We start from the raw sequence: 21,908 nt of genomic DNA, 5'->3' as shown, positions 1-21,908 counted from the left end.
ATTGCCTTTTTTTTTTTTCCTTTAAGGAAGGCAGTCTTTATTTTTTGGACTTCCAAAGCTTGATTTATTGTTACTACACACATTGCTACTTTGGGAAGTTTGTAGAAAATTTCTTAGAAAGAAAAGAATAATTTCAAACATTAGTCACACTGTTAAAATACTCGTGGGATGTTAATAATTTGTTCTTCAGTAAGAATTAGAATTCTTCACAGCAAATGCCCAGAGTTGTCTCACTCAATTATTTCAGCCGTTAAAAACCAAACAGCTAAATCAGCAAAATATTGTCTCTATCTAGGTTGTCTCAATAGGTACCACATTTATCTAACAGCCAATCACATCTGACAGATACTAACACTAAGCTTACATATTACGCTGAAGAAAAAAAAAAAAACTAACACAGATATGTATGCCTGCTATTGGCATACTGTCTGATGCACATAAAAGCAGATCTAGCTAATGCCCTTTGAGGACAGGAGAGTTTAGTTTGCCTTGACTTGTTTTCATTCAAACTAGCAAATGCTAACTTACTGTTTATAGTAACACTCTTTTTAAAACTCCTGTAACATTGGTGGTAAAGGGAGCCCATCAATTCCATCGTATGTAGTGCATCTGCAGATTTCTTCACAGCAGATATATTGCAGGCTAAAAGGGAAAGCCCTATTTAGTGACATGGCGAGCAATGGTTCAAAAAACACGCAAGAACTGAGATTTTTATAATGTTCCCAAAGTCCTGTTACAGCGCAAGAGTGAAAAACACAGGGGCCATGAACATTAAAACTAAAGTTGTGATTCCATTGTTAAATTCGGGCATGCAGGAACCTGCTGTAGCGACAGAAGCTCATGGAGAAGAGGACTCGTGTGCAGAGTCCCCGAGCAAAAATGCACCTTCAAGTTTCCCTTCAAGAAGGGCTTATGCTTTGTAACAGTCCATCACTCCCCAGTAACAGGGACTATGTATATATGAAGCAAATCAGGCATGAGGCAGTGTATGGAATCAATCTAAGCTCCCTGTCTGCTAACGCAGGCATGGCTCTCTCCAGACACCTTGCTTTACTTCTGCCTATGTGACTGTGAACACAGGGTAGTTGTGTCCTCTTATGAGTCACAATTAGCTTGTGAAATTGCAGAATTGTCTCACTTATTTCAGTCATTCCAGGAGTTAACTTTGGAACCAGTTTATGTAATTAATTGACCTGTGCAGTGGCTTCAAATGTATGTGTCTGTGCATCAGGACGGGGTCGACCCCTTCTTCAATACTAAGCTGCCTTCTTTCTCTAAGCTTATCTTCTTTATATTCTGTGGGAGCCAAGGATCGATCAAATGTGTCAAAAAATAAATATTGAATGTGGGCTCATAGGGGCTATCTGCTATCTAATCAAATGTCATTTAGGGACTAAATTTGAGCCAGCAGGAAAAGGACATTTCCCAATCATTAATTCAGATATATATATTTTTTTTTCTTTTATTACAAAAAAGGAGGGCTTTGATTGTTCGTCATAAGTTCTCATGGAAAAACACAAGCCCGCAGTATACTGCAACCTCTACCTTAGATACTGACTTCCTACAGTTGTGCTGGGAATGCTGTTCTTATCATATATGGAACTTACGTCATATCACCTCTTTTGGCATCCACTTCAAGTCCTACTAAACTTTTTATCCAGTGAATTCCATGTGTTTGTAGAACAGGAATGTTTTTTTCTTGCCCCATGGACCAGGTCAAAAGGAGGAGGCTCCTTTTGTAAGTCTTGTTCTTGTTATTCGTGTCATTGCCTATTTCAACAATCTGAGGAATTTCAGTGGCAGCATTTTGGTTACTCCTTGTAGAATTATTTGAAGAGGTAAGATTTTCTCCAGAGGAACTGTTTTATTGCCGAGGAGCCAAGTCTCCTATACTGATGTTTTTCTCTTCGACAGATAAACATCTGCTGGAATTCATGTCCACATTTTCACCACAGCTTCCTCCTCCGTGAAAGAAGACATTCTGACATCTGTATTTGAAGTTATCCCACATTTCTCCCATACACACACACTTTATTCATTGATTTAAGATTGTAGCCAATAGCAGGTAGGGCTTCGGAGGGGCAGGATTCCTTTAAAAGGGCTTCAGAGGGATGGGAGCTTTGAATGAAATGTGTGGTTCCTCTGGCCACAGATACTCATGGCGTCCTTAACCTGCTACACCCACTGAAAATTGCCCACTATTTTTCATTCCACTGAAAATTGCCCACTATTTTTAATTCCTCTGGTAGAATCTGATTCTCTGTGACATCTTAATACATCTTATAAATGGTGCATGGGAGACAGAGCAAGTGAGAAGATTTCTCTGCTCTCCCACTCTACTAATACCCTAGGGTGCCCCTTCTCTTCCAGATAACACATATATTTTTATCAGTGGCCTATAGGCAAACCAAAATAGTATTTATTAACTCTTTATTGTGTACCAGTCTCTCTTCTGCACAAAAGTTGACACATTATTCTGCACGACAACCCTACTCCTGTTTTCTAGTTGAAGAATCCAAGGTACAGGAGGCTCCTCTACCCTAAATTCCACCTGAGGCCTCTAATTCTACCATTTTATCTACTGCTTAGCATCTGTAGCAGTCCAATAGTGCAAATTTCTGACCTAGTAAGAGGGAAGGGTGGTGCCACCAAAAGGGTTCAAATGAAGGGCAATTCATACTTCCTGAGTTTATGTGGGGGTGCAGATATTTTACAGCCGTTATCATATTTCATCATTACTTCCTCTAATACCTCTCTTGGAAGAAGGGACCATTATCTTTTTTGTCCAGGGTAAGAATCTAAGACCAAGAGTTTGCCCGAAGTCACAGTTATTCAATGTCAATGTCAGAATTCAAACCCAGGTTAGGTGCCAAATATTGGGCCTTTCCTCTACTCAGTGCTGCTTCAGTTTGGGGAAAGGCAGCCTTTTGGTACTTTTGAACAGAAAAACCCAAATAAGTACACTGGATGCCTCTGTGTCTCTGCCTCCTCTCCTTGCCCCCTATGCATATACCATGATGCTTGTGGGTTTTACATTCCTTCGTAATATCCCACAAATATTCATTGAGCACCTACTATATATCTGACACCTTTCTAGGTCCTGGAAATATAGTAGTGAACAAAAGTCACTATCATTTCATGGAGTGATGAGGTACACAAACAAAAACAAAAACAAAGGCCTCGGCCCCTTCCCAAAGAATTATTCTCAAGTGCACTGCCAGAGGTCACATAAACCTAACTCATAGGGGTCCAAACAAAGGGACATATTGAAATACTGGTGTCTGGATTGAGAAAGTAAACAACTTAATCATCAGGTAACACATCTTTTTGCAAGTCAAATAGTTTCCGATCATTTGCTTTCAATGAAATTGAATAAGGACCTCCTGGAGTTGTCAGTTGACGGGTTATTAAAATAAGTTTTAGAAAAATTACAATGTGATTTTTGGCACATTATTTGGAAAGAGTTCCAAAAACAACTGAATGGTATTGCTATAGTAAAACCCTTTCCATTAGCATATACTTATTTTATGTGAACAAGTTTTCTTAGCCATAGACAAAAAACAGGAGTAGAATAATGCAGGACTCCTTGAGAAAAAGTACCTAACATTGCACTGAGATACATCTGCAATAAAATTTCCTTTATCAAAAAATGATGCTATAAGTTATTTTTGATTAATCATGCAATGATTAAGAATAAGATTACTTACAATGATAGGTAAGAAAGTTCTTAGAAAATCACAATTTCAGGAAATATTTTTACAAATTAAATATCAGTGTAAATGCACATTTCTGTGGTGGAGAAGTGCGATAGACTTTCAAGCATAAAATTATATTACCTGAGGATAAACTTCTGTGAGAAGAAAATGGAATAGATATACAAGTTCAAAGAGAAAAGAGAGAAATGTGAAATTTCTTATAGTTAAAGCGATTTTGCTTTTTTTACATATATAATTGGGTAATGATGGTTGGTATCGAATTGCTATTGTATTTAAATTCCATTGGATGGCATTAGAAACTGTGATGCGACACTTTTATTTTAAGTGTCAATTTCCTTTCCAATTTGTATACCTTTTATACAATTTTCTTACCTGATGACCCTGGCGAGAACCTCCAGTACAATACTAAATAGAAATGGTGAGAGTGGACATTCTTGTCTTTTTCCTGATCTTCAGGAGGAAGGCATGTAGTCTTTCACCATTGAATATGATGTTAGCTGTAGGTTTTTCATAGATCTCCTTTACCGGTTTGGGAAAATTCCCTTCTATTTCTAGTTTATTGAGTGTTTTACAGGGGGGTAGTTCCAAAAAGTTACTATAGTGAGTAAGAAAGCAAAATGTTTGAAAGCTCAGGCTCAGGTTCCTTAGATGTTTCGTCCCTGCAGTACCCCCAGCACCATGTCTGCACACAGAAGGGGCCCAAGAAACATTTGTGGAGCAAATTGTCTCCCACCTCTTGCATTTTATGTTCCAGTGAGTAAACATTTATGGTTGTCCCCACATACTACATTGTCTTCTCTGGCTGGAGTTTTCTTTTTTCTCTCTGTTCCAAGTCGATTCTTATTCATGCTTTCCAACACGACCCAGGTGTCATCTCACTCAGGCAATGCCTGTCTCCTCTCCCCTCCTCAAATCCTGAGCTGAGTGGTCTTCTTTTTGTGCTCTTGTGGTACTTTGTGCATCTACTGTTGTGCATTGTACTTATTTACTTACGTGTCCATCCCCCGACTCAACTAGATAGGTGCTATGGTGTATGGTTAAGAGTATGGAATTGAGAGTCTAGCTGCCCAGATTCAAAATCCTGCCTCTTACTAGTTTGTGTAACTTTGGTTATGCCTTGGTTTCCTCATCTGTCAAGCATGTGATAATAATAGTACCTATCTCATAGATTGTTTGACGGTTGAGGGACAACAGTGTCTAGTAAACAGTAATTAATATGTAAGAGTTAGCTATTAAGTCCTACAAAGCAAAGCCTATGTTTTTTTCTTCTCTGCCTTTCACAACCCTTAGTCTAATGCCTGGCTTGCTGTGGATACTAAACAGATGTTTGTCGTAAGGGTAAACAAGGTGGAAAATATCCAAAAGAAGAAAAAGGAAAATGGGTTCGACATTACATAGCAGGGTAGAAATCAAAAATCAAACATGTATACTATTTCAATGTATTTCCTAAATTGTCTTTGCTCTGACCCTGAGATTGCCGAGCTGGAGAAATTAAATCCTAGTCATTACAGCACTCCTCTCCTTAGGGTCACAGAAAAATGTGAGAGGTTTATGCACTGCTCAGAAAACAAGAAAAAAACTTTTAATCTTCAATCTGTTATTTTTATTGTCCAAGTCCGTATGGTCCTTTGAACATGTTAAACATAGTGTAGGATCTTCCTGGCCTGGCAGCTTCTTAGGGGCACCACATCTCATGCTGTTTGTAATTTCCTTGAAATCAAGGCAAGGAAGGCATAGTCTAGGTGAAAAAGTTTAAGAAAGCTCTTCTGGTACTTCCAGAACCTTAGATAGGCTCCATGTCCCTGTTTTATCAACTCACACAGACGTGGTGTAACACTTTCTTAATCATCATTCCCTTAGTATTAGGCTCCCAGATTGCTACTGCTGCTTTTTTTTTTTTTTTTTGGTGGGCAGGGCGGGGGGTTGGTGCGGTGGGGAGGCTGGGGGGGCATTTTTCAAGAAATAAATATACTTTTTCAAAATAAAATACTCGGGCATATTAAAACTTTTGGCAAAAACAGGATAACATTTGTAGGTGTCAGTTACTGGAAGTTACACCCCAGTGCAGCTAGTGTTCTAATCAGCAAGTCCCGCGTCAGCGTCAGGAGTGGTTAGTGGGCATTCCAGTCAGAAAGTTGCTTCAACAAAGCGGTTCAGAGTAACTGAATACCACAGATTTTGCCAATGATAGCTCTTTTATAACATCCATTACACAAATTAACAAGCAACTTGTTTCAGCAGTGAAAACCTGTTTCTGATAACACCTCTGGCATTGATTAGGATTGGAATAGCATAACAAAGTATAAAGGGACCTCCCTCTCTGGCTACCTGATGCCCTGCTGTTGATGACAGAGTTCTGCCTCTAGGGTACTTGTTGTCCCTGCCCTGAGTAAATCTTTCATTCATGCTGTGACCAGAGCATCCAAAAAGACAGAGAAACCCCATAGAACTTACAGAAATCACTGGAGCCGATTTGTGCCTGCCTGCTAACGAGTATTTAACAAATGTCTCGTGGGGGGCAGATTTTAGCCTGAAATTTGTTTTCTTTATATCCCAGGAGTGAGGATGTGGGGCAGACAAACCCTCATCACTTCAGGCTTCTCTGGCAGGGATCGTTACTAATGAAAAAGAGCTAAGAGTTGGACATGTTCAGCTTAGGTCAGTTTGTAACACCTTGTCGCCTCCCAGAGCACTTCCAGGGAGCAGAGCAAGGGCCCTTCCTGCCTTGGGAACCTTGGAAACCACCAATCTCTGTAACCACCTCATTGCTAGATAATCTCTTCTCCTCCTCCAACCTTCATGCATGGCCCGAACATCCAAAAAGACAGAGAGTTAAGATCTCAAATAACTTACATAGTTTCTTACCCTACCAAGCCAAGCCTTTTAGTCTTTTATCTAATCCACCTACTGCCCCCAACCCTTTACTGCAGTACAATTTCCTTGCGAAGCTTAAGCTTTTATAGAACAAAGCCAGAAAGGGGGTTCACTCTAAGCAGCTTCTGTTCTCAAGCCTCTCCAGGGATCAGGGAGCCTAAGAAGCTGGTTTACTTGCTTGGAAAGTGCTAGCTGCTTTGGGTGTATCCTACAGACTGCCCAGACAGGCTGTGCTTGATAGTCTCTGTTTGCCCCTCCATAGTTTCACGCCACCCTTCTCCACCCTGCTCTGTGCCCTAGGAGGCTGGCTTGCATGGACTGCATCACCCAGGCACTCTTCTCCCAGTTGGGTTTTGTCAACCGGAGGCATTAGCCTGACAGAATGAGAAGAGAAAGAAGTTGGGTGTTTATTTCCCTGCTGGGCCATGGTTATATCCCTTTATCAAAGCTCACAGCTGCCCTTTCTTACCCAGACAGCTCTGTTATGGTTTAAATTGTGTACCCTACAAAAAAAATATAGTGGAGTCCAACCTCCAGTACCTCAGAAGGTGACCTTATTTGGAGGTATGGTCTTTATAGAGGAAATCAAATTAAAATGAGGTCATTAGAATGAGCCCTAATCCAATATGACTGATGTCTTTATGAAAAGAGGAAATTAGGACACAAATTGAGACATACGAAGAAGGAAAATGATATGAAGAGATACGGAGAAGAAGTCATCTGCGAGTCAAGGAAAGAGAGCAGATCCTTCCCTCAAAGTCCTCAGAAGGAATCAACCGTGCTGACACCTTGATTTCAGACTTCTAGCCTCTAGAACCGTGAGAATACATTTCTGTTGTTTAAGCCACCCAGTTTGTGGTACTTTGGCAACCCTAGCAGACTCATACAAGCTCTTGTTGGAGTCTTGTGACATCTCCATTCCTTGTCCTTTAAGGCCTGGAGGTAGTAAAGACTCCTGCTGTTAGTCCCTGGATGCCTCATCATCCCTCCTTAGTTTCCCTTAACCCTATCCACACCTCAATCCTCTTATTCTATTCTCTTTAATTAGTCTGTTGAATGTGCCGTGTTTCCTGATACTCAAACCTAGAATATAATTATACTTTCCCAACATGCTTCATAAAACTATCACAAGGGCAAAATAAAGTTCTACTTGGGTACTCCAATTATGCAGATATCTACTGGGAATCTTATGTCATTCAAAATAAAGTATCTATATATTTTCATTTTCTTCTGTTGTCCATTTCCTCTCACAGGACATAGGGAAATCCATAAGGGATAGTGATACTTTGGGTTTGATTCAGATCGAAACTTTGACAAAGTGTTAAGAATTTATAGCAATCAAAACAGAGAATATTGGTTGTGAAGAAACATAAATCCTACACTTTAGGTGCTCAGATTTCAAAAATTTCAAAGAACCATTAGGGAAGGTCCCAGGGCAGTCTTAACAAGTAAGTTAGCTCAAGGTGATCGGGATCTTTTCAGAAATTCAATACCGACACTGCCCATGGACAGCAAAAAATACGATGGCTCATGGTCTCTGAATAATTCTACTTTTACAAGAACTTGCAGAAAACAGTTGTGGGAGAGGGGTATGCATGTAATTGAGAACGAATAACAAAGAATGTTTTGGTGACCACTTTTAAGAATAACTTTTGGGAAAGTAAAGTCCAGAATAGAATAAGTCCTGTGAAATTGAAGAGGTAGGAGAGAAAGTGCTTTCTGAGGTTACGTATAAAGCCAGAAGCGCACACACACACAGGTATAGGCTTTAGAATAGGGAGCAAATACAAACCAGCTTATATAAACAATTATAGAGATGTTTATTAAAAGTGTGGAGAACCGAAGCATGCTAGGAGAATGAGGGGAAACAGATGAAAAAAGGGAGAAATAGTCAATTTTGGGAACTTTGTCCAGTGAGCTTGACATTAATTCTGGAAAAATTCTCAGATAAGTTCTTAAACAGATGGTTAGTAAGCTCTTAGAAAAGCAATAGTCACACAGAGTCAGAATAAGTATGAATGATTCATGCCAAGCTAAACTTATTTCCTTTTTGATGAATCTGCCTTAGCCCATTTTAGCGCAGCTCTCATGTTGTTCCTTTCAGTGTTTTCTCTCTTATCCAGACATTTCCCATAAACTAGATTAGGCAAATATTTGAGCATTTACTAAATGTTGGACACTATGGAAGATGCAGGGGATACATCAAGGAAAACCCAAACAGGGTCTTACCCTCATAGAGTTTACTTTCTGATGGAAAGTAATTTCCCTATCCTGGGACTTTTTGTCAGCCATCAGCTAGCTCTCTCCTGTCTTTCCTAAACCACATGTGGTTTTCCTGAGCTTGCAGAATCCTCAGACTCCAGGGCCTTAGTGTCGGCCGCAACTCTTCTATTGTTCTCAAGTAGAGAGTAGGAAGAAAATTGGTTGCAGTTTCCCTTGGCCAACAGGCGCTGTCCTTTTTTGGAATATGCCCAGCATACTATCATTCAGGTTCCATGTAACAGATATAACCTAAATTTCAAATTTGGCAAACTTACATTTCCAGCCTCACATTCCACTTTATCCCTTCAGTCATTGCCAGTTCCAGCCCCTTCCCATAAATTTCCAAGTCTGTGTCTTTTTGCTCAATCGATTTTCTAATTCAAGAATGCCTGACATCTCCTTCTCCACCTATAGAAGTCTTACATGTTTCTCAAGACCCAGCTCGAAAGATGCCACCTCCCTCCCTGACTGGACCTAGTTATTTACTTTGCTCAATAGTCCCTCCCAAGCCTCCACGCTTGACTCCTACCGTACTATTGTACCTTCATCCTCCTTTCTCAAGAGGATAAATTACTTGTCCGTGTTCCCCACTAGAGTCTAACTTTGTTTAGGGTACAGGTCTTCAGAGCTTCTACCCTGTCCGGCAATGGAACTTTTACAATGTTCTGTTGTAAAAGGCAAACTAAGGCTTGAGCCAAGAAAGGTTGAAATAATTGAAAAAAGATCAACAGAATAACACTTTGTTAAAATTACATAAAATTCAAATTTCAGGGGCTATAAATAAAGCTTCTTTGGAATACAGACAGTCTCTACTTTCCCGTGACTGATTTTGAGCTCCAGTGGTAAAGTTGAGTAGTTGAAAAAGAGATGTTATGGCCCACAAGCCCCAATGTTTAGAGTACACCCCATCACAGAAAAACTTTGCTACCCTTGTCTTACAACGAGGGTTTCATGATTGAATCACTGGGTTGGGACACCAAGATTCTGAATACATATCCCCAAGTTTCCATTTCTTTGTATAGTGGAGGTGATAACTATCCTGCCTTTAAGTTGCCATAAACATCAAATGGGATAATACACTTAGGAAAGTATAAAAGCATCCTATAAAGACAACTGTGTTTATCATGTACTGAAAAGATGATAAAGTGATAAAATCAGAAAGTTTTTATTCTCCCTCTTCCTTCCTTTATGTCTGCATTTAAACTTGAAATTTTAAGAGAAAATTCACTTTGAAAGTTTCCACTTCAGTAACGACGGGGTCACAGGTTTCCTCCTTTCAGTTTTTCTTCTGTGTTGCTCCCATTTCCTTTTCTTTCTCGTAATTTCTCCCCTCATTTTCTTTACATGGTGTCTCAACTGGCCCTCTCGCCAGCGTAGCATAGGAGCTGGGACACGCCTGATTAATCCATTTTACAGATCGGGAAACTAAGGCCAATACCAGTTTGCGGCAGCGCTCTTTGCCTTTCCCAAGGAGCAACCGCTCAGGCAAATAGAACAAACCTGACCCTGTCGGTCTTCCAAGCCAGGTTCTCAAACACCTCCCTAACATTCACATTCGGCGTTCTTCCCTGCCCCCTTGGCTCCCATTCTTTACCGCCCTCCCCTTCTCGGGAGCAGGTGGTAGGCTCCGCGCTCAACGCGCAGGCGCACGCCGCCGTGGGGAGGGTGCGGGGAGGGACGGGGCGGGAACTGGGGGGCGGGGTGTGCGCGGGCTTGGTTTTGGGCCGCGGCGGGAGCGGGAGTCACCGCCACTCGAGTGCGCAGGCGCCTGGCGGTTACCGGTCTCGCCATGGAGCGGAAAGGTGAGCGGTGGAGCGGCCTTCGCCACGAGGGGCAACGGCCGCCGGGGCGAGGACCGGGTCATTGCCCGGAGCTTCGCCTAACTGCCGCAGTCCGGTCCCCGGGCGTGCGGCGCCTCTGCACTGAGGTGGCGCCGCCCCTCAACCCCCGCCTCTGGGCTGCTGGTCCGCGCCCCTCAGCCCGGGCGTCCTTCCGCGCTGGCAGTCATCACCCCTTGTTCCCCGCCAGGCCGTCCAGCGCTTTGGGGCCACCACAGGGCCCCGCCCTCGGTGGGCGAGGCAGACCGCCCGCCGGCCCCCCGACCCGACCCCAGACCCCTCCGTCGCACCCCGCCTGGGCACTGCTCTGTGCCCCGTGGGCCGCCAGCCCCCTGGCCGGCCGCCTCGCCGAAGCCTCGGCGCTCACCTCGGAGCTGCGTCTCAGGCAGGCCCGGCACCCGGGCCTCGCGTCCCTGCTAGGTCTCCACCCTCACCTTGGTCGCCTCCTTTCCTCCAAATTCGCCCTTCATCCATCCCTCTCTCCTGCAGTGCTTGCGCTCCAGGCCCGAAAGAAAAGGACCAAGGCCAAGAAGGACAAAGCCCAAAGGAAGTGAGTCTCGAACCCCAACATTCTATTCTTTGGATTTCCTCCCGCACCTCTTCTCTGGTTTCACGTCTTGAACGTGCACCCGGTTTGGGCACCCTGCGGCCCCAGCCACATGGCTTCGCGGTGGCCTTGGAGGGTCGCTCTCCATGAACCATGTGGAAGGCAGCGTCTGTTGCTGAAGGCCAGGCCTGGGTTTAAGCCGCAGGTCTGCTGTAAAGGACTGTTGGAGGAGGACCAGAGGCCCTCCGGTCCTTACCTCCCCAACTCCAGAGAGGAAGCACAAATTCCCTAGTTTGGGCCTCCCAACGGAGCTGGTGGATCATTATCAGCCTCCCTATGAACTCTGGTATCTTTATCATATCTCCTTCCCAATGTCTTATCTCCTGCGTCTGTCCGCACGGTAGGCCTTTAGGGAATTCTTGACTGAATTTGCCGTATTTTGGTCTGCCAGCTACATGCTCCCTTTTAGAGGAGGGCATGGAGCTAGCTTACGCTGGGTTGGTTAACTTCCTGCGGAGCCTGCAGTGTGCATTCAGAGCACTGTATACAGAGCCTGTTTCTCTTACCGCTTCGCTTTTTAAATCTCAAGTCCTCACACTGAAAGCAGATACCTTCTGGAGGGGGCATCACAATAGTGACGGGAAAGTTCTTTAGCCTACAGTGTTGGTGATTCCGGTTTGATATATTGAGTGCTACATGTCCGGTTTTACCAGCAGGATGCATAACCATGGTTTAGCGCTATTGTGGGAAACACAAAAGTTGGACACGGCTTAAATAGAAACGCCCAGTAGAGGGCTTCTGCAAGTGAATCTTACTCTAAAGAATTTTTTATCTTGTACTGTTTAATTGCAAAGGGACTTGAAAATTGTCTTTTAGACAATTTGTGTTCAGAAAAGTGCGTTATTTTCTTGACACTTTTCCATTTGATGTTATGTAGAGTTGTATATCATCTAATTTGTGAGCTGATGAAATGCCTTCCGGAGTTACCTTTCTGAATGACAATACTAGATAGGCCTGTATGGTGTTTTGTGCCTACTTAATGTTTGCAGAGAGCACATAATGACTTCTGTCCATAGAGCTAAAAAAAGTGGTAGGTGACCTAACCTCTTCTTGCTCCATTTCTATCAGCTGTCTTATGAAATTTTTTATTTTTTAAATTTTACATTTAATTGTGAGTTTAGTGTGTGTGTGTGTTTGCTTCTTGATTATCCATGTATGGATTATTTGAAAACCAGTTGTTAATCCCAGATTTGTTTAATGGAAACAGCAAGGAGCTAACCTGGTTTTAGTATACAGTGTGAATTTAAATGTTACTCATTTTCCTTTTGTGTGTTAGTTTTATTATTCCCTATGGAGCTGATATGAATGTGTTATAAAATATTTTTTGCTGATGTAAGGAGGTGGTGATTTTATTATTCACTGTATTACTTAGAAGTCATTTGTCTTGGTGTGTCCACACGGAAATTGATATCAGCCACAATTGACCTCTGATTTGGAGGTGGGTATAATATAGGTGATCATATACTTTACTTTTAACACAGATATTCATTATTTGGATTATCTATTTAGACCATATGCTTATTTCTAAAGCCGAATATATATACTTTGCATTATCTGTTACTTCTCCATTCACTACTGTGAGTAACCTAGAGTTGTGTTCTTAATTATTGCCATACTTGCACAAAAGCAAGTGTATAGTCCAGATAATCTAGCGCTTATTTTGCTGACTATTTCACCTTAGGCAGCTTTGACTCCTGCAAATATATGTGAATGAACCAACCCCATTTATTGCTTTGTTTTCAGTTAACATCAATTTTTTTGATAATTTTACATTTTCTTTTGTTTCTCCACCCTCCTCTTAAGTAGCTGAAATGTCTAATTAATTAACTTACAGTATTGTGTCACAAGTTCAGGCCCCACCTGAGTCAAGTTCCATGACTCCTAACTTCCAGTCATTTTGCAAAGGTGAGCTGTTAATTACCAGATTAGTCAGGCAGCAGAGGAAGAAGCATGCCATAGAGTTTGGTGAGAATTAGGTTTGAATTTTAATTTTGTCACTTTTTAGCAATCTAACCTTGGATAACTTAGTTAAGGAAGCAGTCTAATATGTTCTTATGCCTGGTAGCACAGTCAATGAAAACCGATCAGGACCTGAAGTTACAAAAACTAAGCATTTAAATGAAAAATTTTAGAAACTTTTGAAAGTGGAACAGTAGTTAGCATTCTGGTAAGGTAGTCATGGTGTGTTACCAGGTAGAAAGGATTTTCAATCCCCTGATTTGGTAGATCTTAAAACTAGAACCTACAAACATGAAATAATATGCCCATGGAACTGGAGCTGGTTGTAGCAGGGTCAAAACTGGAATCCAGGGCTCCTGTCTTCCAGCTCAGTACTCTTTAGGATGTTTCCTCTGGGTCCTTTCACTGTTGAAAGATTTTACTTTAGGGATTTTGGTTGTCTTATTTGAATTCTTTCTCCTTTTCACTTTTTCAGACACTATATTCTTACTAACCTTCATTTGTTGATGATAATATGTATTTTACTTTACAGAGATGGAAATTGAGATTTGTCAGATTACCCACCTATAAAATTGTAAAGTTAGAATTCCTACTGAGGTCTGACATACCCCAAAGCCCTGAGTACTAATTGCTGCTGTCTCCTAGTGATAATTCCTTCTGGTGTGTCTGAGGACAAATAAGGTACAAGCTGAGTGAACTGAGGCTTCTGAATAAGGAACCTCAGGATGCCTGGGTGTTTAGGTACCCTTTCGTGGCCCACTGGCTCTGTGTCTAAAAGGGCATAATGCTCTATCTCCCTCTGAGCATTTTTCAATATGTGTATACCTACAGCTGTGCCTTTATCTGTTTGTCATAAGCTTTTATAATTTAACATATGTCTGCTTTGAAAATTGTTTCTATGGAACATAATTCCAGAATAGATTTCATATCTAATAATTTTATTACTTAGCTTAGGAAGTTAATTTGGACAGAAATTTTTCACTTTATTTGCAGTTAAATGAACTGTAAGGGGTTAGTATAAATTTCGTAGTAAAATTATTTAATCTGGAGAAGTGCTTTTGCTCATTCTAGTACACACTGATCTATGGAGTCAGAAGGAAGATTGTTTTATTTCTCAAATTTCCAAAAGTGTGATTGTTACGTTGAATATTTAGAAGAGAAAATACTTCAAAATTTCCAACATTTTTGTCCAGTAGAGAGTACATAAATTTGAAACAATTTAAAAAATTAAATGGTATTGGATGTTTTTCCACTTACGATGTACCTTGGTTCTTTGTTAGTTCCATTTTGTGGAGCCTTACAATTTTTTTTAAGGTCTCTTTTCTTCACTAAATCTTAGAAATGGTACCATATTAGGACAAAGAGAGTAGCTTCATCTACTATTCCATTAAATGGTTGTATCATAATTTATTTGGGTTCCTATTAATAAGCAAGTACATACTTTTTAGGACAAAAATTGAATCATTGGGTACACTTTTCCCAGTTAACATCATGAATATTTTTCATAGCATTAAATATTCCGCATTGTTTTAAGTGTTCCATCGTAGGCCGTTCCCAGTTTTTCACAATTCACATTTACGATGAGTAATCTTTTGGATAAACATTGCTCACTCACAACAGTGATTATTTCCTTAGGATAAGTTCTTGGAAGTGATATTACTGGTATGTACATTTTAAATATTTTTAATTCATGTTGTCAAAGTTTTTCTTAAGAAAGAGTTAACCAGTTTAAGTCCATTCATTAAACAAATAGTTGTGGAACATCTACCATGTCCCAAGTAGTTTTCCACCCTCGTGACCCGTCAGCAAAAAAATACATGTTCCTATCCTTGGGAGCTTTATTGTAATGTGGCGAGACAGAGAATAAGGAATAGACACAATAAGTTAATTACATGGTATGGTAGGTGATAAGGTAGAAAAGAGAGGAAGGTAAGGGGGTGTTAAGAATTTGGGGGCTGGGAATGCAGTTTTAAATAGGATGAGTGAGGCCACATTGAGAAGGTGACACTTGAAGGAGATTAATAAAGGATTGCTCCAGTATTGGGGGTGGGAATACTCTTTCATCTCTTGCTTTGCTGGCAGAACTGGGCACTATTATTTTAAAAGCTTCCCAAATCCAGTGATCTATAAGTTACCTTATTTTAATTTAATTTATTATCAACAAGGTTTACCATTTGGGGATATATAAATATACATATATTTTTTGACCTGCTCCTATTTTTTGCCCATTTTTTATATTAGATTATTTATTATTTTCTTGATATTAAGAGCTATTTAGAATATACCTTTTTCATATGGTACATTTGTATTTCTCAGCTTGTTAGCCTTTGAAGTTTCACTTGTAGTGTTTTTGATATAAATCGACTTTTTCTAAATGTAGCTAATCTATCTTTTCCTTTGCTTTTTAAAAATTACCTTTACCTTTGAAATTTTCAATTAAACTGTCATATCTTTAAAAAACTTGCATTTTTAATTGTGTGTGATTCCATTAAAGTACCTACTTGCAAAATCGCATTTCTAGTTTTGCTTGTCAGAAATATTTTCTTATCCTTTTTTCTTCCTCAGTAAGTTTATATATGTTAGTAAATTTTGTTTACATTAGTATTTCTATTACTTTAGAGTACTTGAAGTGAATAACTTGTTGATAAGCTGAAGTGGTGGTGGGTGCTTAGGAACTACCTTTTTTAAAACGAAGGAAAGATAGGCTCATCAACTAGAATTCATTTTCGCTATATTATTTAGTCTTGGTGGAATAACGACAGCAGTCCCCTCCCACCCTTTAGGTAGACTTTTGCCGCATGCTTCCCAAGTCCTTTCTAATGCTAGTTTGGGGACTAAGCTCATTTTTATATTGGCTAAAGTATTATTTTAATACTTCTTTCACTGTAATAATTAATTCCAAACAAGTAAGAAAATTCAGATAGCCAAGAGTTGTTTTGTTTTGTTTTGTTTTTTAATTTTTCTTTCCAGGTACAATGCAAATAGTGATTTAGCTAAGGAGAAATAGATATCTAGATGTATTTGTAAACTTAGTTTTTAAATTGAATTTAAGATGCTATTTGTTTTCAAAGACATCATTTTATGTACCACTGAGCAAAAACACTATCAATTAAACTGATACACTATTCCCTGTAAGATGTGTCATGATTTCAGGGAAGTAAAATGGTGAGAGACATAATCATGTTTGAATTTGTGAAATGCAGTAATTCTGATAATGCGTAGAATTAGTAAAATTACTGTCCTTTTTAAAGCTTTATTGGGGAAAATTTCAAATATATAAAATGAGAGAAAATGGCAAAATAGACTTTCATGTAGTCATCTCAGCTTCAACGATTATTAGCTGTCACTAATGTTTTACCTATATCTTTTCACATTCTTCCTATTTTAAAGCAAATCTCAGACATATTTTATAAAGACCCTTAATTTTTAAAAACATAACTACAGTAACATCACACCCTTAAAATTTTTAAAAACAAATCCTTAATAGTAAATACCAGTCTTCAATTCTTCCTATTAATTAGTTTATTTGAATCAGGATTCATAAGGTCATTACATTGCCATTGTTGGAAAAATCTCTCTAATCTTTTTTATCTATAGGTTCCCCGTGGTTTTGTTTTTGTTAGACTGCTTCGTAGGTGGTGGTGTACACTTCTTCACAAAGCACCTAATGTCTGGTTGACTAGATCCATTATTTTATTTAGGATTGCAAAATGGTAATCTTTTTTCTAATTAATTAGTTGTAATACTTCCATAAAGGGAAATTTCATCTCATCTCTTTGGTTACCTAGATAGCTAATATATATGAAAGACAGGATAAATACTTGATACTCTCCAGTTTTCAAAACAATGACCAATAAAGTTTAATTTGAATATATTTATGGTTCAGTCCAATGTGGTTGGGTTTTGGCATACAGCTTTACGGAGTTATAATTTACATACCATAGAATTCACCTGTTTAAAGTGTACAATTTAGTGATTTGTAGTATGTTCACAGAATCGTGCAACCATTACGAAGATCTAATAAGTTTGAAACATTTCCATCACCCCAAAAAGAAGCCCTGTACCCATTAGCAGTCATTCATTCCCCTTATGCTACCCTACCTTCAACCCTAGGCAACCTCTAATCTTCCCTATAGGTTTGCCTACTCTTGAGTATTTCATATAAATGGGATCACACAATATTTGGTCTTTTTTTGACTGACTTCTGTTACTTTGCATAATGTTTTCAATATCCATGCATTTAGTAGTATGTATAATTGTTATTTTTATTGATTGTCTCATCTTTGGCCAATTGGAGTACATTAATGATGGCCCCTAAGTCCATTTGACTTGATTTGAGGCATCTTTGATAGTTTTTTACATCTGGCATCACAGTTTGTCCAAACATATCTTGTATATTTTTGCCCCAGATGAGGAAGTAGCCCTTTCTCTAAGAGGCCTTTAAGTGGGAAAAGGCATTTGGAGATCACAATCTGGGCACTTAAATTGCTTATTCCTCCTGAGTTAGTCATTGTTTCTATGCCTTTTCTGTGATTAGAGCTAGGAAAAAAGTTGTTTTTTTTTTTTCCAAAAAAAATCATGAGTTCATGTTATACTTAATCAAACGAAATGACCCAAATACTTTTCTTCTTTTATGTTATAGCTTTATCTGCTTTCTCCCACACTAAAAACCAACATGACTACTCATTTTTTCCCCTCGCATTATGTAAATACAAATAGTCTCAGTGATGATGCCAGCACGACCACCAACAATATGATTACTTAAAAAGTTAATGGCTTTTTATTGTTGTTCTTAGGGTATATTTCACTATAGTTATAGAGTCAAATTACTGAGAAAGTTACATGGCCTTGTTCTTTGCTGTGTGATTATGTTACCACCTGGTTACAGAGATTCATTTGTTTCATTTTGCTTTCATTTTATATCATCTTTGGCCTTCGAAAAGATTCCTAACCTTGCAGAATTTGGGTCATCTGTGTTCTCAGTTTCTAAGGAAAATGTCTGTAATTTTTTGTTGTGTTGATTTATTTTTAGAGTGTGGCTTATGAAGCATACTATAAGTAAATCAAAAGAGAATGGTGATTATTAGAATGCATGGAGTGGGATTCCTTTATATCTAAAGAAGAAAAGACTTCTAGTTCTTGCTGGTTGTCCAGTGAGAAGATGAGTCCAGTGTTACCTGGTCTTCAGATTTTTTTGAGAGATTCTCCAGATTGTTTAGTGTTCACAACTATTTAAAAAAAAATTTTAATCCATTGTAAACAAAAGTTTAGGGGCGAGACCTGGCATTACAGCCTGCAGTCTGTAATTTCTGCCATAGAGTCTTCATGGTGAAGATTAGGAGTTAATAGGCTTAAAACTGTCTCAAGTACCCTCTCCTGAAGTCACGGTAGGCAGGTAGGCACGGTTGAGGAAGAATCCTGTGGTCCTTGTGACTCCTACAGAAGGATTAACTTTGGGAATTTGAAAAAGACCATGAGAGATCAGCTATGAAGAGCAGAGAATCCAGTTTTCGACTGCTTTGACAAATGATTTCAGAAAGTTATCAGAAACCACAAAATAAGTTTAAATATACTTGGTTCATTTTCAGAGACGCAGAGTAGCACTGAATACAAAAGTCAGGTTTCAGGAGCTAGATAAATAGAAATCATGTTCATTTGTACCATGACATGCCTTTAGTTTTGCAGATGAAGATTAAGGCCAAGTGTCATTCATTGCTATTGGGTAATAAAATTTTGGGTGGTATAAGTGCCTTGAACATTACTGATAGGTATTTTTGAATAATGTAGCAAGAAGTTTGAGTATTTTAAGTACCATGTAAGAATTGTCATCAGTAGTGAGCAAACGTCAATGCCATAAAGTTTGGAGATGGTACCATGAGTCATGTTGGTGATCTTTATATGTCGGCGGTCTCCAGTCTTTTTGGCACCAGAGACCAGTTTCATGGAAGACAATTTTTCCACGGACCAGGGTGGGCTGCGGATGGTTTCTGAATGATTCAAGCACAATACATTTATTGTGCATTTTATTCTGTTATTATTACATTGTAATATATGATGAAATAATTATACAACTCACCAAGATGCAGAATCAGTGGGAGCCCTGAGCTTGTTTTCCTGCAACTAGATGGTCCCATCTGGGGTTGATGGGAGACAAAGACATCTAAAGTGTGTTGCTTATGTCCAGTCTACTCCGTAATCTCGTTTTGGTTGCTATCACTGCTGAAAACCCTGCTTCACAAAGATAGGATGTTGGAAATGGACACAGGCTTTTCAGTGCTTTTGCGGAAATCTCAGGATATTCTGGCTTGGCTTTAATTCAGAACATATGGAGACTTGAAGTTGTCTCAAACATACTTTTAGGGCCACCGTCATTTGCAGTCTCAAGCAATTGATCCTCTTCCAGCACTATTCACCTGGCTTATTCACAAATGGGTCATAGATCCATTCCTTCCTAGTTCAGGGATCTTTTGTGGTTGGGAAGTAATACTCAAAGCTCTTTTGAAATCTGAGATAGGTGATCATGCACCAGCTGGGAGAAAGAAGGCCCTGGCTCAGTCTCTTTCAAAATCTCTGCTAATGTTTGAAACATGTCAGAAATCCCAATGATTTCGCCCCCATGATTCCAGTTTGGCTTTGAATACAGCTATTTTATCTGCCGACTTGAACAGAGTTGTCATTCTCCCTGAAGTGACAGATTGAGTTGATCAATCTTGTGTGCAAGTAAAAAAAAAAAAAAAAAGTTAATCAGTCTTACGTGCAAGTAAATAAGTTTTTCAACCCATTCTGTGCCACTGAAATGAGCTGCCAGTGGTGACTGTTTTCCTAAAAAAGCTCATAAATCAGAAACTCTGGTCAGTGATCTACCTTTGGAAAGCCATCTCACTTCTGTGTATAAGAGGAGATGTGTGTGCTCTGTGTCCATCTCACAGCTGTGTGAACAGATGTGAGTTAATGGCATGTACTTTAATGTGGTTGAGAATTTTAATTACATCCTGTTAAATGTTAAGTTCAGGTGATATTTTTCAGCTAGCCAGAATTTCTCTGTGGATGGCACAGTGTGTAGACTCATATTCAGAAGTGACCTCCTTGATCTGAGTAGTGAAACCAGAAAGCTGTCTGGTCATGGCAGTCACTCCATCTGTGCATATACTGACACAAAATGACCAATTCAGTTTTCCTGTTATGTAATCATTCAAAGACTTGAATAGTTCTGCAGCTGTGGTTTTGATTGACAACAAAAGTGCGCATAACATATCATCATGCACACCCTTCTGAAAACTATATTGCACAAAAACAAGCATTGTTGCATTGTTGTCAACATCAGTAGACTCATCAACCTGGATTGCGTATCGCAGTGACTCATTAATCCAGACAATTGTGCGTCAATATCTTCTATTTCATCAGTTCATCTAGTTATGATGCTAGCCGAAAGAGGAACACGTGCCACCTTTTGAATAGTAGCCTCTCCTAAAAGTTGACAACAGACATCCTTAGCAGTAGGCAGGATCAACTCCTCACCAATAGTAAAGGGCTTCTTAGCTTTAGCAATGCAGTTAGCCACTAAGAATGATGCTCTTCGTGCAGACACATTTGATGAAGTGGTGGCCTTCAATAATTGCTTCTGTTCTTCATGTTCACATTTTTGTCTTTTGAAAAACTCCAAAGGCTTATCTTTTAATGCAGGATGCTTGGTTTCCATGTGGCAAAGCAGTTTTTAAGATTTCATGGCTTCATTGGATAGCTGGTTGCCACATATTATACAGAGCAGGCTTGAAGAATCTGAATCATCTATTGGAATGTACCTGTAATTTAAGAAGGATTCTTGGTATTGTCTTTTAAATGCAGCTTGCTTTTTATTGGCAGTCTTAGAATCTTCTGCTGTCTTATCATTGGGTCGTTCCTCCTTTTCAAAGAGGCTCTCCAGCGACGTTTTTATACTCATTTTGGCAAAGGTTAGCTTGTGGGCCTACCAAAACCATGACTGAGACAAGTGCGCAGTTTGGCAAAGAGGTGCAGATAGAAGTGGTAAATAAAATAATAGGCAGGCCATGGCACGGACTAGAATAAATGTCGCATTCTGGTTTAAAGCCTGCCACCAGATGCAGCTTAATTGTCACTTGCCACTTACCAATAGGGTTTTGATATGAGTCTGCAAACAATTGGTTTATTATGGTCTCTGTGCAGTCAAACCTCACTGAGGCTAACGTTAATCTGTATTTGCAGCAGCTCCCCAGTGCTAGGATCACCACCTCAGCTCCGCCTCGGTTCATCAGGCATTAGCTTCTCATACGGAGCACACTATCTAGATTCCTCGCATGCACAGTTCATAATAGGGTTAGCGCCCCTGTGAGAGTTTAATGTTTGATGATCTGAGGTAGAGCTGAGGCGGTGATGCTGGCACTGGGGAGCAGCTACAAATACAGATGAAACTTTGCTCACTCACCTACCGCTCACCTCCTGCTGTGCAGCTGGATTCCTAACACCAGTCATTGCTCCAGGGGTTGCGGACCTTTGTTATATGTTTAATTTATTCGTTCTAAATTGTTTTGAGTAACTGGGCATTTTTTAAAAGGCTTACCAGTCTTTTGGGAGTGGTTTTGTGAACTTTTGTTTCCCGAAGTAGTAGAGTAGGCTTATTTTGTACCTGATTAT

General features: G+C 39.7%; 1 protein-coding gene and 1 pseudogene across 4 annotated transcripts in view; one reads left to right on the top strand and one right to left on the bottom strand.

The window, feature by feature from the left end:
- Positions 1-524: 524 nt before the first annotated feature.
- LOC107497870 lies at positions 525-2,020 on the bottom strand (annotated as a pseudogene).
- An 8,522-nt stretch (positions 2,021-10,542) lies between these two features.
- The window catches only part of SRPK1 (SRSF protein kinase 1), a 60,155-nt gene continuing 48,789 nt past the window's right edge, over positions 10,543-21,908 (top strand). For 3 of the 4 annotated variants that reach the window (XM_016120236.2, XM_016120237.2, XM_036239278.1), the window contains exons 1-2: positions 10,543-10,654; positions 11,180-11,240. In XM_016120236.2, coding sequence (XP_015975722.1) covers positions 10,642-10,654; positions 11,180-11,240 — 74 coding nt within the window. In that variant the 5' untranslated portion in view covers positions 10,543-10,641. Of the gene's footprint in view, positions 11,241-21,908 lie in introns of all 4 variants that reach the window. The other variant, XM_016120235.2, reaches the window with a different exon arrangement.

Source organism: Rousettus aegyptiacus, unplaced genomic scaffold (assembly GCF_014176215.1).
Source record: "Rousettus aegyptiacus isolate mRouAeg1 unplaced genomic scaffold, mRouAeg1.p scaffold_m13_p_1, whole genome shotgun sequence".
Lineage (NCBI taxonomy): Eukaryota > Metazoa > Chordata > Mammalia > Chiroptera > Pteropodidae > Rousettus > Rousettus aegyptiacus.
The sequence above is the reverse complement of the archived record's forward strand: the minus strand, read 5'-3'. Positions and strand labels throughout refer to the sequence as shown.